The 16,255-nt window shown below is 43.9% G+C and overlaps 1 protein-coding gene across 1 annotated transcript; it reads left to right on the top strand.

The window, feature by feature from the left end:
• Positions 1-13,407: 13,407 nt before the first annotated feature.
• Positions 13,408-15,552, top strand: LOC143574160 (cytochrome P450 71AU50-like). The gene is made up of 2 exons (XM_077058850.1): positions 13,408-14,451; positions 14,864-15,552. The coding sequence occupies exons 1-2, from the start codon at positions 13,933-13,935 to the stop codon at positions 15,482-15,484; spliced, it is 1,140 nt and encodes a 379-aa protein (XP_076914965.1). The 5' UTR covers positions 13,408-13,932; the 3' UTR covers positions 15,485-15,552.
• Positions 15,553-16,255: the final 703 nt, after the last annotated feature.

A 16,255-nucleotide genomic window follows, 5' to 3' on the forward strand; every position in this document is an offset into this window, starting at 1 on the left:
ACTCTATATCGCGTATCGGGGCTTAAATCGTCAGAATTTCGAAGCTTGGCATGTACTACAAGACTATGCACGCAAAACGAGGTAGTGTGAGAGAGAGAGTGATTTGGTGTGTAATGAAATGTGTCGTGACCCCTCTATTTATAAGCTGAAACTGGGCTTCATCATGTATGGCGATGTACCCTGTCGTTGGTCCGTCACGTATGGTGAGGGTTTGCGTCCCTGTCGGATTCCTCCCGATCATCGTCCGAGGACTCGCACTCATTGCTCATGTTGAGCCGTTGTCGAGTGCTTCCGAATTCGTCAGCCTGTTGGAGTGAACGTAAGCGTTCGTCCAACTCAGCTTGGAATTCCTTCTGACGTGCTTCCGCCCACGCTTTAACTTGATCAAGTGTTTGGCGGGGGAGCCTCGTCTGTTGTCTTTCCACCTGGGTATCAATGAATCCCAGGGGATAATTGTTTACTGCACTTGCCCCGGCTTGGGTAACCGGGGTAGTGTTCGTAAAATTTACTGCGCTTGCCCCGGCTTGAGTAACCGGGGTAGTGTTCGTAAAATTTGTGTACTCGCCGGTGTTCCTCCCAGTAGCTGGGGTTGTGATTACCGGGGTTTCTTGGTCACTCGCTGGCCTCGGGACCGGAGTAACGTTAACAATCTTTCCAGAAGTTTTGAAAAAACTGAAAAAGAATTAAGTTCTAGCTTTAATGCACGTATGGCGCCAATGAAGAAACACTAAGTGACCCCGGCAGATTACGGATAATCTGGGGGTTAAATAGATGTTTCCCACGAGCGTTAGGTCCGGCAAAGATGGTTGTTCTTCTGATGACCTGCAAAATAGACACCGTGAGCTCGTCACTGAGAAGGGGGGGGGGTACCTCCTTGTGACCACCCTCCGGCGTGAGAATCAGACTAGATTGCTCTTGAATATAAGTGTATATTAAGAGAAATAGCTAAAGAGAAGATCCTGATACCGTTCCAAAGTGTTGGAGTATTTATAGCCGAAGGTAGGTGTCCAAGAAGGTACAGCCGGCTGTATTATATTCCTTTTCTACCAACTGTGGGCTACGCACGTGCCGTGCTGGTGGTTGGTGGGTAGGCAGCGGCTGATAGTGACATGGCCGGCTGTGTACTATTCCTTTTCCACCAACTGCAGGCTATGCACGTGCCACGACAAGGGTTGGTGAGTAGGCAGCGGCTGATAGTGACATTAAGTACTAGAGCGTGCTGCTCGTCGTACTGTTGTCAGTGAGCTGTCGCAGCTTTGGTCAGATCTTTTGTCCATACCTTGGCAGGTATAGTACAAAAGGTCCTCCAGTAGCGTACGGACTGGCTCATTTGGGCGGGAGAATTCCCGGCTTTGGGCGGGAGTATTCCCGGCTTGCTCATTCCCTCTTCAGGTGACATTACTGAATTATTTGAGAGTTAGTGCCTTGTGCGTGTTACCTTGCTGTGCGGGTAGCCTTCCCTGATGGCTAGTATCCGTAGCTGCGGGAAGAAGCGGAGTACGTTACCATTGGGAGGCTTTTCCTGCGGGAACAGCTTGCGTATTGCGCGTAAGGACGTTGCGTCTCTGAGCATGGTTGGTCCTGCGGATCCAGTTGGTCTTTGCGCAGACGTCCCTCTTTAAGGTGAGTCTTGCGAGTTCAACTGCGCAGACGTCTCTCTTCGAGGTGAGTCTTGCGGGTCCAACTGCGCAGACGTCCCTGTTTAAGGTGAGTCTTGCGGGTCCAACCGTGCAGACGTCCCTGTTCAAGGTGAGTCTTGCGGGTCCAACTGGGCTCTGCTGGGACCTACCTCTTCAAGTCCCCCCAGTCCAATGTTCTTCTCATGAATTGTTAATAAGTGAGGTGAACTTTTGGACTTAAGCAAGGGGTTTTGAAAAGGGTTTAGTTTTAAGGTTTTCCATGGGGATTTTTCCCGCGGAAGTCCTAATGTCACGTGCAGAAATTCCCGACTTTTCTGCTTGATCTTTGGGTATGATGCGGGTAGGTCTGTAACCTCCTCGCAAGTCAGGAGCGTTGAGTTCCACTTGTGTAGATTCTCCATGAGGTTTTGGTAGTTTTAAACATAGTGATTAATTATGTTAAACAACCAATTCCATCTTGGAGCTTCAAACAATCTAGTTCTCAACGTTCCCGCTATGCGGGGATGTTATTTCCGTTTCCGCAAGCATGGCCCAGAAGATCCTTCTTGGTTTCAATTCCCTGCGAGTGCTAAGTATGTGAAGGGTTTTGCCTTGACACTGTACCCGTACTCGTCTTACAGTTACTTTACTTCCAAGGTATTGTTGGCTTCAATTCCCTACAGGTGCTAAGTATGTGAAGGGTTTTGCCTTGACACTATACCCGCACCTGTCTTATAGTTACTTGGTTGCCAAGGTAAAGGGGTGTATTCCCGCTTACTTTTGAATCTTTTTGACTTGCGTTGTAAACGTTATATGACTTGCTCATGCATATTTTAGTTTAACTTAGCAATTTTCCAAGTGTTTTGAGTAAGTTAACCTTTCGACGCGCGGTTGTCAATAGGTTAATGTTCAGTTTCCTCTATCATGGTTGTGCGGGTAGGACCGTCACTTTCATTTAGTGGGATGACCAAACTTTACCTATAACTGACCTGCGTGAAGGTTTTCCTCATCTTTTCCTTAGAAACTTTTTCCGTTTTTTGTGTTTATGCGGGTTTTGCCGCCGTCCACACGCAACGACTTCTTTCCATATTTATGCGGTGAATACCGGCATATCCGTCCGGAAAGTTCATAAGTATAAATGTAAAGCGATCAACACAATGTGATAAAGGAGAATCATTTCCATTAGAAGTGGCTCTAGGCCGTTTCTTTGTAAGTTTGGAATTGATCTACATGTAACATTTGCGTAATTGAGCTCGATTCCATGTTCTTGGGATGGGGGTGCCATCGAGCCTTTCGAGCCGGTATGCGCCCTTTCCCAAAACTTCTTTGATAATGTACGGCCCTTCCCAGACCGGGGCCAGCTTTCCTGGGCGTTCTTGGTTCGAAGCCTCGTGGTTACGCAGTATGTAGTCTCCGACATTGAAGTTGCAGAGTTTTACCCGCGTGTTGTAGTACTTTTGCATTTGTCGCTTGTAGTTCTCTTCACGTGCTGCGGCTAAGTCTCTGCGTTCCTCGGTTAGCATAAGGTCTAACCGTCTTTCCGCATCATTGTCCTCTAGTTGAATCAAGACCCTTGGTGAGGGTAGACCAATTTCGACCGGGACCATGGCTTCAGTGCCATAAGTGAGGCTGAAGGGGTTTCTCCCGTACTTGCCTTTTTCATCGTTCTGTGTGCTCAAAGGGCGTGTGGAACTTCGTCCACCCAGCCGGATCTGTGTTCCAGGAGTCTTTTCTTGATGCCGTCGACGATGCTCTTATTTGCTCTTTCCACCTCACCATTACCCTGCGGGTGCGCCACTGAGGTAAAGGTGTGGGTGATTTGAAGTTCTTTCAGCCACTGTTGTAGCTTCTTGTCAGCAAAGTTGGTGCCGTTATCGCTCACCAGATTCTGTGGAAGTCCAAAACGACAAATAATAAATTCCCAAATAAATTTTTTGATATTTTTTGCGGTTGTTTGGGCTAAGGGTTTTGCTTCTATCCACTTGGTGAGGGAGTCGATGGCTACCACTAGATACTGAACGTTCCCTGCTGCTGTGAGAAATGGGCCTGTCACATCGATGGCCCACTTCTGAAATGGCCATGAAGAGGTGACTAGAACAAGTTCATTCTTCGGGCGATGCGTGTTGGGTGCGTAGAGTTGGCAAGACCTACACTTTCTGATGTATGCCAGTGCATCCGTATGCATCCCGGGCCAAAAGTATCCCGCGTTGTTTAGCTTAGCTACAACTGCGCGTGGACCTGCGTGTATCCCACAGATGCCTTCGTGTACTTCCCTTAGGAGGTAGTCGCCATCTTGGTCGTCAACGCATCTGAGGAGTGGGCCAAGAAAGTTACGTCTGTAAAGGATGTCATCGATGAGTTGATAGTTCAGTGCTTTACAGCGTAGTTTTCTTGCCTGTGTTTTTGACTCTGGTAGTATACCCGTCGCAAGGTAATTTATTATTGGTGTCATCCATGTTTCTGTGCCGGTTTGGATGAAACATATTTCCTTGTGCGGGACTGATGGTGCGCCAAGGAGTTCAATGCGGATATCCTTTCCCAAGTGGGTGAAGGCCAATGACGCAAGCTTGCTTAACGCATCCGCAGATTTGTTTTCGCTACGCTTGACGTGTATGACCTTACAATCGTTAAAATCGCGCATGAGGGTTTTTGCTTGTGCGAGGTACAGCGCCATTGTGTCGTTCACGGCCGTGTATGTCTCGTTTATTTGGTTGGCTACTAACATGGAATCCACGTGGGCTTCCAAGTTCTTCACTCCCATCTTACGCGCAATTCTCAGCCCGGCCAAGAATGCTTCATACTCTGCTTCGTTATTTGTGCTTGGAAAATCCAGTCGAATAGCGTAAGTGTATTCTTGGCCCGCTGGGTTGATTAGTTTCAATCCTGCGCCTGAGCCCTCGTTGCTGGCTGCTCCATCAGTGTAGAGTCGCCAGACATCATCGATGTCCTGTGCTGGAGAGGGTTGAGCCTCTTCCTGGCACTCTTTCTCCCGTGAGGCGGGGACTTCTGCAATAAAGTCGGCCAAGACCTGGCCTTTTATGGCTGGTCGCGGCTTGTACTTTATCGCGTATTCTCCCAATTCTATTGTAACACCCCGACCAAAGGCGGATTATACATCGGGGCGCCACATATTGTTTCATTACTCGTGACACTATTGGGTGTCAATATTTAATAAATACATTCATTCGCGCACGCGCAAAGTAAACATAAGATAACATAAATCATCATAAATCAATATATTATAAATCATAATATTCGAACAGCAATAACTTGTCTTGATACATTTTAATCTAGGTCAAAAAATAAAGAAAACTTCCTACGTGTCCACAAGCTCCAAAACAGCTACTGCAAACCTGAACATGTGTTAAAATAAACGTCAAACACTTGCGTGTTGGTGAGAAATCAAGTTTAATACAATACATAGATAACAATAAATCTGCGCGCAACATGTGTATGTCTGGGTTTCAACAAGGGTGTAATCAGATCGGGACCAACTCTAAGAGACAAGACTGCCAGTGCTCACAATTGAGCTCACAAACAAGACTAACTGTGCAAGTGTAACAAAAGAGAAAATCATAAACGATAGTTCTCCCGTGTTCATCTAATGGTACCATGAAAACTGCGGAATAGACCGACAAGACGGTTAATGATCCACACATACAAATAAACAGCCAAGTCTACGTCCTCAACACATGGGATACTGCGCGACTAAAGTTCATAAACAAGTTTAAGACTCAAAGTTTGTATGAACACATGAACATCCCAAAACATTAAAAGCAAAAAGGGATTAGGTACGAGATTACTCACTTGATAAACGATGCGGTGTAAGATAAAGCAAGAATCAACTTTAAACAAGCACAAGTTAACCTATAAATAAGATTGTTGTTTTAATGATTGGTTTTAAGTCTTGATTATAAGTTAGCATAATTAATAAGTAAATTATTATATATAATATATATTACCGGAAAAGTAGGGCAGAGGAGAGGAGAAAACGGAGGCAAGAGAGGGAGGCGGCAGAGAGCAAGGAAACCAGGAGAGAGTAAGTGTAGTGTGTGAAGTGTTAAGAAAATAGTACTATATATAGGCAAACCCTAGGGGACACAAACCCTAGAAAAGATCTCCAAAAGTAAAAGAAAAGATATCAACAGTAAAAAGTTCTGAAAAGTAAATATATCAAAAGATATGGTAGCAGGGAAAAAAGAGAAAAAGGCTGACAGGATTCAGAAAAAGGCATGGGAGAGGACAGATAAAGTTACTGGTCAAGCATGGCAAAAGCAGATTCTCAAAAGATTATGTCAGTCACTTTATCTGTCAACCAATGGGGTTGGTGCGCATGCTGCGCCGAAAGTAACTTTTCAGACATATAGCAGATTAGGTCAACAGCTCAAAAGATAAGACAACTCAAAAGCAACGGCTAGATTAAACAGAAGAAAACTCAAAAGGGGTTCAGCGCGAGAAAGCTCGAGCGCGAAGGCAGACACAGAAGGTCAAGAGAGCGCGAGCGCGAAGGCAGACAGAACCAACCTTAACGCGTCGCGGAAAGAACTACATTTCCAAGCGCGCCGCGGGAAGAATCACATTTCTTAGCGCGCCGCGGGAGGAACTAAAATTCCTAGCGTGCCGCGGGAAGAACTATAATTCTTCGCGCGTCGAGGGATGAACTACGACTCTTAGCGCGCTGCGAGAAGAACTACAAATCCTTAGCGCGTCGCGGGAAGAACTACCGTTCTTAGCGCGCTGCGAGAAGAATTACAATTCTTAGCGCGCTGCGAGAAGAGTTCGTCTCGCGAATCGCTGAAACAGGTGGTCTTCACGCAGGATTCCTTGTAAGGGGTCTGGCGCGTGGAGCTGCGCAGACAACCTTAGGCGGAAAGGAACAAAGGACAAGCAAAGAGTTAGAAGAAAAAAAGAGGGAAACAAGGCGGAAAGAGAGAAGGAGAGGGACGGGACGGCGGAAAGAAAGAGAGAGAAAGAGGCGGGAAGGAAAAGTATATTATTATTATTAAAAGTAAAATATAAGTATAAATAAATATTAAATCATAAAAGAAAGAGATCGGGTAAGAGAAACGGGTACCTGGGTCGGGTCGGATCGGGTCAGATGTCACATCTATTGCCCATTTGGCTAGGCGTCCCGACAATTCGGGTTTGCCTAGAACGTTTGCGAGTTTGAAGTTGGTGAGAATGGTGATTGGGTGACCTTGGAAGTATCGTCTTAGCCTGCGTGAAGCCTGTACAAGTGCTAAGACTAATTTTTCCAGGGTAGAGTACCGGGTTTCTACGTCTGTTAGGACACGGCTAACATAGTAGATTGGCATCTGGATGCCTTTTCGCTCGACTAGCAGGACGGCCCCGGTTGCTCTATCTGTGGCGGAGAGGTATAGGATTAATTCCTCCCCCGCTTCTGGTGCTGTGAGCGTTGGGAGTTCGATCAAGCGTGACCGAATTTCCTGAAAAGCTGCTTCCGCTTCTGGTGTCCAGCGGAAGTGCGTTTTCTTTAAACAGTTTCTCAGCGTCGACACGAATGGGAACGACCTATCCGCATGGTTTGCCAAGAAGCGGTTAAGTGCAACTAGGCGTCCATTCAGTGTCTGAGCTTGCTTGATGGTAGTAGGTGATTCCATTTTGATAATGGTTTCGACCTTTTCAGGGTTCGCTCTGAAGCCATCTTTAGTAACAATGACTCCTAAGAACTTTCCTTCTTCCATCCCAAAGGAACACTTGCTCGGGTTGAGCTTCATGTTTATCTTTCTGAGCGTGTTGAAAGTTTCTTCTATTTCTTTCAACATTGTTTCTGGGTCAAGGCTTTTGATGACCAAGTCATCCATGTAGACTTCCAAGTTCCTCCCAATTTGGGTATGAAACTCTTTGTCCATCAGGCGTTGGTATGTGGACCCGGCATTCTTAAGTCCGAATGGCATCATTTGATAACAAAATGTGCCATCGGGCGTCCGAAATGCGGTTTTGTCCTGATCGTCAACGGCCATGTGGATTTGATGGTACCCTTTATACGCATCAAGGAAGCATTTAAGGCGAAACGGTGCTAACGAATCTACCTTAAGATCAATTTCGGGTAACGGGTAACAATCTTTGGGGCATGCTTTGTTTAAGTATTTGAAATCTATGCACATGCGCCATTGCTTGTTAGACTTCGGTACCATGACGGGATTTGCAACCCATGTTTGATATCTGCTAACGCGTACGGTGCCCGCGTCAAGGAGTTCCTTGACTTGGGTTCTACACGCGTTAGCTTGTTCCGCCCCCATTACTCTGCGCTTTTATATGACTGGCGTGAAAGCCGGGTCACACTTGAGCTTATGCTCTGCCTTACTTCGAGGTACACCAGTCATGTCAGCTGGTGTCCACGCGAAGATGTCCGCGTTTTTCTGTAGTAAGCGTTTGAGTAAGGTGCGCGTAGGATCAGTGACTGTTGGGCCAATGGTAACCGCCTGGTCGGGGTATTTGCCATTGAAGGCCCATTCTTCTGGTTCGGTGATGGTTGGTTTAGCCATCTTTGGTTTGGGTGTTGATGAGACAGATGCGATACATACCTGGGGAATACCGGTGACCATTGCTACGCCCTCAGCTGTTGGCCATCCCATCATGCCGTGGACTGAAGATACCACGGCGTTGAATCTTGCCATCCCGTCTCTCCCGAAGAGGATGTCGTATGTGTGGTGTGGCTTCCTCATTACGACAAAGTCCACGTCTTCTGTGCGGGAGTGTTCCCGTCTGTGAAAATGACGGGGAAGGATAGGATACCCAGGGGGTGTTTGTGCTGCCGTCAAACCCTTCCATCGAGGCGTAGACCGTTTCCAGGCGTTCCTTGTCTTCGTCGTCTAGCTTGTCGAAGAACTGCCTGTACATAACCGTTGACGAGGCGCCGTTGTCAACAAGAGTGCGGGAAGTGATGTAATGCCCCAGCTGGCTTTTGATGACGATAGGGCCCTCTTTGCTGGGTCCTCCTGGCACTCGTGGGAAGCGCACCTCAGCTTCCTTCCATGCGCATGGTTCTGTCGTCCGTCTTTTTCTTCCTCTGATGTTACTATGAACCATGTGGATGCTGATGTCAACGGGCTTTCGTCCGTTGCTTTTGTATCAGTTGTCATTCTTCCCTCCATTCTTGATTGATGCCACAAGGTGTGTAAGTTTTCCATCCTTGACGAACGTTTCAACAATATCCCTCAAGGATATACACTTCTCAGTGGTGTGACCCTTTGTCTCGTGAAAGTCACAGGATTTGCTCTGATCCGCGTCAGGTCGGTGCCGGACCGTTGGAGCTTTTGGCCATGGGAGTTTCTCAGTGGCAAATATCTCCGTGACGCTTTTGGTGAGCGGCGTCCACCGGGGGTATCGGCTTGATGGGTGCGTGTTATCCCTTCCGCCTACTAAAGAGCGAGAGCTGGATGAGGTGTCAAAGTTTACCCTTGACTGCTAAATGCCTAGCTTCCTCTTTTTGTTTTGTCGGGCGGTCCGGACGTTGTTTTCTCTAATCCTTTGCGCGTAGAGGGTTGTACTCTGGGGTATATCCCCACCCAGTTGCTTCTCTGTTTCGGCAAAGCGCTTGGCCGCCGTCATGATGGCATCCCATGTGGATGGCATGCCGTCTTTACCCGTCAACGTGCGGATAAGCTCTGGGTATTCGGCGCCCTGGATGAAAGCGGCGCGAAGAAGATCTTCGCTTATAGTGCCCAGACTCAGCTTTTTCGAGCTGAAGCGAGTGATGAAGTCTAGTAAAGATTCATCCTCCTCTCTAACGCAGTTGAGGATCGTCCACTGCTCTTCAGTATATTTCCTCTGTTGACTGAAGTGTTGGCTGAACTTATGCTGGAAGTCCGCCCAATCGTAGATGTGGTGGACCGGTAGACGGTCAAACCACGCTCTAGCCGCTCCAACCAACGTCATCTGGAACATATAACACCACGTGGGTTCCGTCCAGTTGCTGACGGTTGCCCCCGCTACGAATCTGTTCAAGTGATCGTCTGGGTCGGATATACCATCATAAGTGCCGATGTTGGGCATCTGCTTGGCACTCTTCGGGGCGTGATTGCTTCCGCAATGTCCCTTGGAAACTTGGATGTTCCCGCATTTGCAGCAGTTGGTCTAAAGGTTTTGGAGAAGTCACGTGGGTTCCCCCCGCGTTCCTTTGTTTGAAGGTTTCTCCAAAATTCCTTCTCGGTTGGAAGTCCGTTTCGTTACGCTTCCCTTTCGCCCTATGGTGAGGGTTTGCGTCCCTGTCGGATTCCTCCCGATCATCGTCCGATGACTCGCACTCATTGCTCATGTTGAGCCGTTGTCGAGTGCTTCAGAATTCGTCAGCCTGTTGGAGTGAACGTAAGCGTTCGTCCAACTCAGCTTGGAATTCCTTCTGACGTGCTTCCGCCCACGCTTTAACTTGATCAAGTGTTTGGCGGGGGAGCCTCGTCTGTTGTCTTTCCACCTGGGTATCAATGAATCCCAGGGGATGATTGTTTACTGCACTTGCCCCGGCTTGGGTAACCGGGGTAGTGTTCGTAAAATTTACTGCCCTTGCCCCAGCTTGAGTAACCGGGGTAGTGTTCGTAAAATTTGTGTACTCGCCGGTGTTCCTCCCAGTAGCTGGGGTTGTGATTACCGGGGTTTCTTGGTCACTCGCTGGCCTCGGGACCGGAGTAACGTTAACAATCTTTCCAGAAGTTTTGAAAAAACTGAAAAAGAATTAAGTTCTAGCTTTTATGCACGTATGGCGCCAATGAAGAAACACTAAGTGACCCCGGCAGATTACGGATAATCTGGGGGTTAAATAGATGTTTCCCACGAGGGTTAGGTCCGGCAAAGATGGTTGTTCTTCTGATGACCTGCAAAACAGACACCGTGAGCTCGTCACTGAGAAGGGGGGGGGGGTACCTCCTTGTGACCACCCTCCGGCGTGAGAATCAAACTAGATTGCTCTTGAATATAAGTGTATATTAAGAGAAATAGCTAGAGAGAAGATCCTGATACCGTTCCAAGGTGTTGGAGTATTTATAGCCGAAGGTAGGTGTCCAAGAAGGTACAGCCGGCTGTATTATATTCCTTTTCTACCAACTGTGGGCTACGCACGTGCCGTGCTGGTGGTTGGTGGGTAGGCAGCGGCTGATAGTGACATGGCCGGCTGTGTACTATTCCTTTTCCACCAACTGCAGGCTATGCACGTGCCACGATAAGGGTTGGTGAGTAGGCAGCGGCTGATAGTGACATTAAGTACTAGAGCGTGCTGCTCGTCGTACTGTTGTCAGTGAGCTGTCGCAGCTTTGGTCAGATCTTTTGTCCATACCTTGGCAGGTATAGTACAAAAGGTCCTCCAGTAGCGTACGGACTGGCTTATTTGGGCGGGAGAATTCCCGGCTTTGGGCGGGAGTATTCCCGGCTTGCTCATTCCCTCTTCAGGTGACATTACTGAATTATTTGAGAGTTAGTGCCTTGTGCGTGTAGCCTTGCTGTGCGGGTAGCCTTCCCTGATGGCTAGTATCCGTAGCTGCGGGAACAGGCGGAGTACGTCACCATTGGGAGGATTTTCTTGCGGGAACAGCTTGCGTACTGCGCGTAAGGACGTCGCGTCTCTGAGCATGGTTGGTCCTGCGGATCCAGTTGGTCTTTGCGCAGACGTCCCTCTTTAAGGTGAGTCTTGCGAGTTCAACTGCGCGGACGTCTCTCTTCGAGTTGAGTCTTGCGGGTCCAACTGCGCAGACGTCCCTGTTTAAGGTGAGTCTTGCGGGTCCAACCGCGCAGACGTCCCTGTTCAAGGTGAGTCTTGCGGGTCCAACTGGGCTCTGCTGGGACCTACCTCTTCCAATTTGGTTTAATGACTTTTAATTAAATATTAAAAATAAATAAATAATAATAATGAGGTAATTATTGTAATAGGCTCCATACACTACATCTCTTTTATCCAAAAAGCCCATTTACTACACATGGTCTCAAAGCCATGCTTCTCTCAAGTTTCTTGGGATGGGAAAAAGCCTAGTCGTTGTCCTTTCAGTCGTGAATGGTATCCCATGCCAAAAATTGATAATAGCACAAGATTGTATGTTTGATTAATGTGCTGGTTGGTCTTAGAGACGGCTACAACTAAGGGATCACCAAACATATAGGAAAGTTGACTAATAAAAACGTATATACGTAATGTATGAGTTAGACCAATTCAACTGCAAACACCCCCCCCCCTTTTCGGTGTAATACAAGATGTTTGTAATTAAACACGAATAATATTATATGAATGAGGGTTTTTTTTATTATGTGTTGGTTTGCTAAAAAATGAGCGTTTTATATTTGTTTATTTTTGTTCATTAAAAGTATAACAAATGGTTCACAAATGTGAACTAAACATAACTGAATATAATTAAGCTGGCATATTTTCGACCAAAATAAAATAACAATAATAAAAACAAAACATATCTAATAAAAACTCGCGTAATACGCGGTCTACAAGCTAATATATATAATATATAATATATAATTGCCTACAAAAAAGATGATGCACCACTCTCTGATCGCTCCTCCTCTCTACGCCCCTTCATCGATTCGCTAAATTGCTTCAATTATAAATGGTGAACTCTCATTGATTTAACCCGGTTGATCAAACCCTAATTAATTACTCTGCTCTATATATTTTTCGTTGCCGGTCTATCCTCGCCATCGCCAATTAACTTCCGATTACGTACCATCCACCATCATTAACCTCTCATCTCATGCATCAACAACCACCATCACCTACATCAATTGCCCCTTCTTTGTTGGATTTCTCCTTAATGCCATTATGAACAATATTCATGAACAGAAACGAATGTAAACGAACAAACGTAGGAGAACATATATTAATAAACGTAAATGAACACAAATTATAAATAAACGCATTTAAAACAACGAACACAAACAAATATTAAACAATTCATTCAAAGTTTTATGAAAAAAACGAACATAAGTAATATACATCTAATTATGTTATACTACATTTACTCTATTTTATTATTAGAAAATGAATGAACGGTGATCAATTCGTCAACCTTATAGGTGTGCTGTCTTTGTCAAATACCACTCCAACTCACCAAGATGAAATTTTCATCTACCTTATTTTATGATGCATAAACGACAATCAAACCTGTCTTTATTGACGGTTTGATAAAATGAAAGTAAAATTATATATATTTCTTTTTCAAAGATAGAAGATTGGAAGATGATTATATACGTGACCATATCTTTTTATATAGATTGTTTTATAGATTTCTTTTTCAAACATGGAATTAGATTCAATAGCTCATTCATTAATTAGTTGTAACCGTTTGTGACAACTGTTCAACATTTATAACGACCCATGCTACAGTTCCTCATTTGTTCACAAAGCCTTATTCACTATACTCATCTGTTATTGTTCATTCGTGTTAACAGTAGCATTCGTTCTATTAATTATAATATTTAATTTTAGTTCGGTTTGTGTTTATATGCGTAAGAAATATTTACGCAACTTATTGCTCGTTTACCCATTATACATATGTAGTTCGGTTTGTGTTTATATGTGTTAGAAATATATTATAATATTACGGAGTATATTTGATTTTAGACTAAAAAAAAACATGGAAGATTGGAAGATAATTATATACGTGACCATATCTCTTTATATATACAAGTCCAACATTTAACTATCCCATTCATTGTGGACAATTAAATTCTTTATTTAGTTTGACAACAAATTAAATGACCATGTGGTGCATCATGATGTAACTAGCTAGTCATATTTAGAGAAGTCGATCCCCACCAGCCTCATCAATTAGCATCCCATGAATTGCAACATATAACCACCTTCATTATTAGAGTTCTATCATTTACACCAAAAATGAAATTAGATATTAGAGATAAGATGTATCTCACCATGATCAACTACTGGTCATGGTGGTGGGAAGTTGATAATGAAAGAGACAATCTTGCTCGCACAATACTCACCATTTTGGTCCTAATTCTAGTCCTTCTATGGTACAAGTGGACCGCATCGTTTACGAACAATACAAGAAGCCGATTGCCACCAGGTCCCTATGGCATACCAATTTTCGGCTACCTTCCGTTTTTGAGCCACAACTTACATGAAAGATTCACCTAGATAGCTCACAAATATGGTCCTATCTTTAGCCTGAGGCTAGGAAGTAAGTTTCATGTCGTGGTTAACTCCAAGGACCTACCAAAGGTTGTGGTTCGGGAACTCGACCATACCTTTGCTAACCGTTGTCCACCGGTGACAGCACTAACCATCACTTACGGTGCGCTTGATATTGCATGGTCCAACAACAACACATATTGGCGTAACATGCGTAAGCTTTTGGTGAGCCAAGTGTTGAGTAATGCGAATCTTGACGCTTGTCAGGTTTTCAGAACAAATGAAGTGAGGAAAACAGTGAGTAATGTTTATGCAAAATTGGGGACAGCAGTTGATATTAATGAAATTGCTTTTGACACAGAGCTCGACGTTGTAACGAGCATGTTATGGGGTTGTAGTAGCAATTCTGGTGATTTTTTTCAGGGGTTTCGTGACGTCGAATTCAAGATTATCGAGTTACTAGCCGCACCAAATATCTCTGATTTTATCCCGGTTTTATCATGGTTTGATTTACAGGGAAGAAAGAGAGAAATGCAGAAGCAAAAGGAACATCTTGATAGGATTTTGGATAGCATAATTGAAGAAAGAATCGAAGTAAACTCGAGAAAAATTAAGGGTGCCGTTGAGGAAGATGGAAGGAAGGATTTTCTGCAGATTATGTTAGAGCTTAAAGACCAGAAAGATGGTTCGGTATCATTAGACATAGTTGAAATAAAGGCCCTATTATTTGTAAGTGCTTCCTAAATGTTTCATTTTATTTTATAAAGCTCCAAATTTACCACTTAACTATGACTCACTAGTCAATAACAGTTAACCAGATAATTTGACCAATATTACTTTTAATTTTCTTTTTCATTTAAAGGAGCGATTTCATTCGCATAATCATCATAGATTTACACATGATTTCAGCTCAGAGTGAGTTAAGGAAAAATGCATTCCTTGTAAGCAAAGTGAAATGCAAATCGAGTGTATATTTCTTACAATTATGTGAATAAGATTGTATTTGACATCCAAATATTAAATTTGAAAGTACAGCGGTTAAATTATTAATTTAAATAGTTATCGATCAATAGGTCGTAGGTGAATTATTAAAATCCATTTTACCTTGAAAATACTAAATAACTGATAATTATCATTATAGGACATCTTGACAGCATCAACCGACACAACATCAACGATGGTAGAATGGGTGATGGCAGAGATTTTGCATAATCCAGATGTAAAGACAAAGATCCAGGAAGAATTAACAAAGGTTATTGGCACAAATAATATTGTTGAAGAATCCCATCTGCCCAGATTAAAATATCTGGATGCCGTGGTAAAGGAGACATTTAGGGTACACCCTCCACTTCCTCTCTTGATCCAAAGATGCCCAGATGAATCTTGCATGGTGGGTGGATACACAATTCCCAAGGGTACTATCGTCTATATAAACGTTTGGGCGATCCAACGGGATCCCAACAACTGGGCCGATCCTTTAGAATTTAGGCCCGAGAGGTTCTTGAGCGGAAAATGGGATTACAATGGTATTAATTTAAAGTTTTTGCCATTTGGATCAGGAAGAAGAATATGCCCTGGACTCCCCCTGGGGGAGAAGATGTTGATGTATATATTAACATCACTATTGCATTCTTTTAATTGGATCTTGCCTGAAGATGAAGAGTTTGAGCTTTCAGATGACTTTGGATTTGTGACCAAGAAAAGGAAGCCATTAGTTGCTATACCATATCAAAGATTATCCAATGCAACCCTATACGAATAATATAATTATGTTGTTCAATTAATAGAATTGTCATAAATCTTCAAAAAGCTAAATTATAAACTCAATAACTAGAGTGTAGTATGTGATTCTTGTTTGCTGTGTTTCTGGTTGTGGAATGTATACAGTATACATCGTATTCCATATATATGAAATGAAATATCATGAACACATTATATATGCATATGAAAAGCAGTTGTCGATTTCTGCTGTTTTATTCATTATGCTTTCCATATTAAATAAACTTGAGAAGTAAAAGAGCTACATGAATGTGACTTTGCTTTGGTGGTTATTATGGGTATACATACGGGCCAATAGATCTCTTTGATATTAAATTCAATTATATCACCATAATCATGGCTGCACAAGATCCTCAAATGTCTTGATTTTGTTGTTTATTAGAATTGATATTGTTAGCAACTGATGGTCATTCTTCCAGCTGCTGTGGAAGATGTTAAAAGGTAAGTAAAGATATTGCAAGTTTTAAGTGGTCATGATATATAGTTGGTTCAGTTTCATAATGTATAACGTAGCTCCTATGTGTACATATTTATGGCGTTGCATATGAACAATCTTTCTTAAGACGTTTATGTTGCTTCAAATGCTTAAAAGCAGTGGCAAATCTTGGACAAAAACACCCGTACGCACGCTCAAAATTTTCTAATCACATATGTATTTAGTATTTACACTTCTGGTACTTTTTGCATCCACTCGACAAAACATTAGTGTTACTGGTTTGTCTGTACCTGGTGTTATTGTCTGCCTTTATCTTTG

Source organism: Bidens hawaiensis, unplaced genomic scaffold (assembly GCF_021521415.1).
Source record: "Bidens hawaiensis isolate Kalapana, Puna unplaced genomic scaffold, B.hawaiensis_p1.1 tig00026855_1, whole genome shotgun sequence".
Lineage (NCBI taxonomy): Eukaryota > Viridiplantae > Streptophyta > Magnoliopsida > Asterales > Asteraceae > Bidens > Bidens hawaiensis.

Coding starts and splice junctions, on each gene's coding strand:
- LOC143574160 (XM_077058850.1), top strand. CDS start 13,933: ATGCGTAAGCTTTTGGTGAGCCAAGTGTTGAGTAATGCGAATCTTGAC. Junction 14,452..14,863: donor AAATAAAGGCCCTATTATTT/GTAAGTGCTTCC, acceptor TTATCATTATAG/GACATCTTGACAGCATCAAC.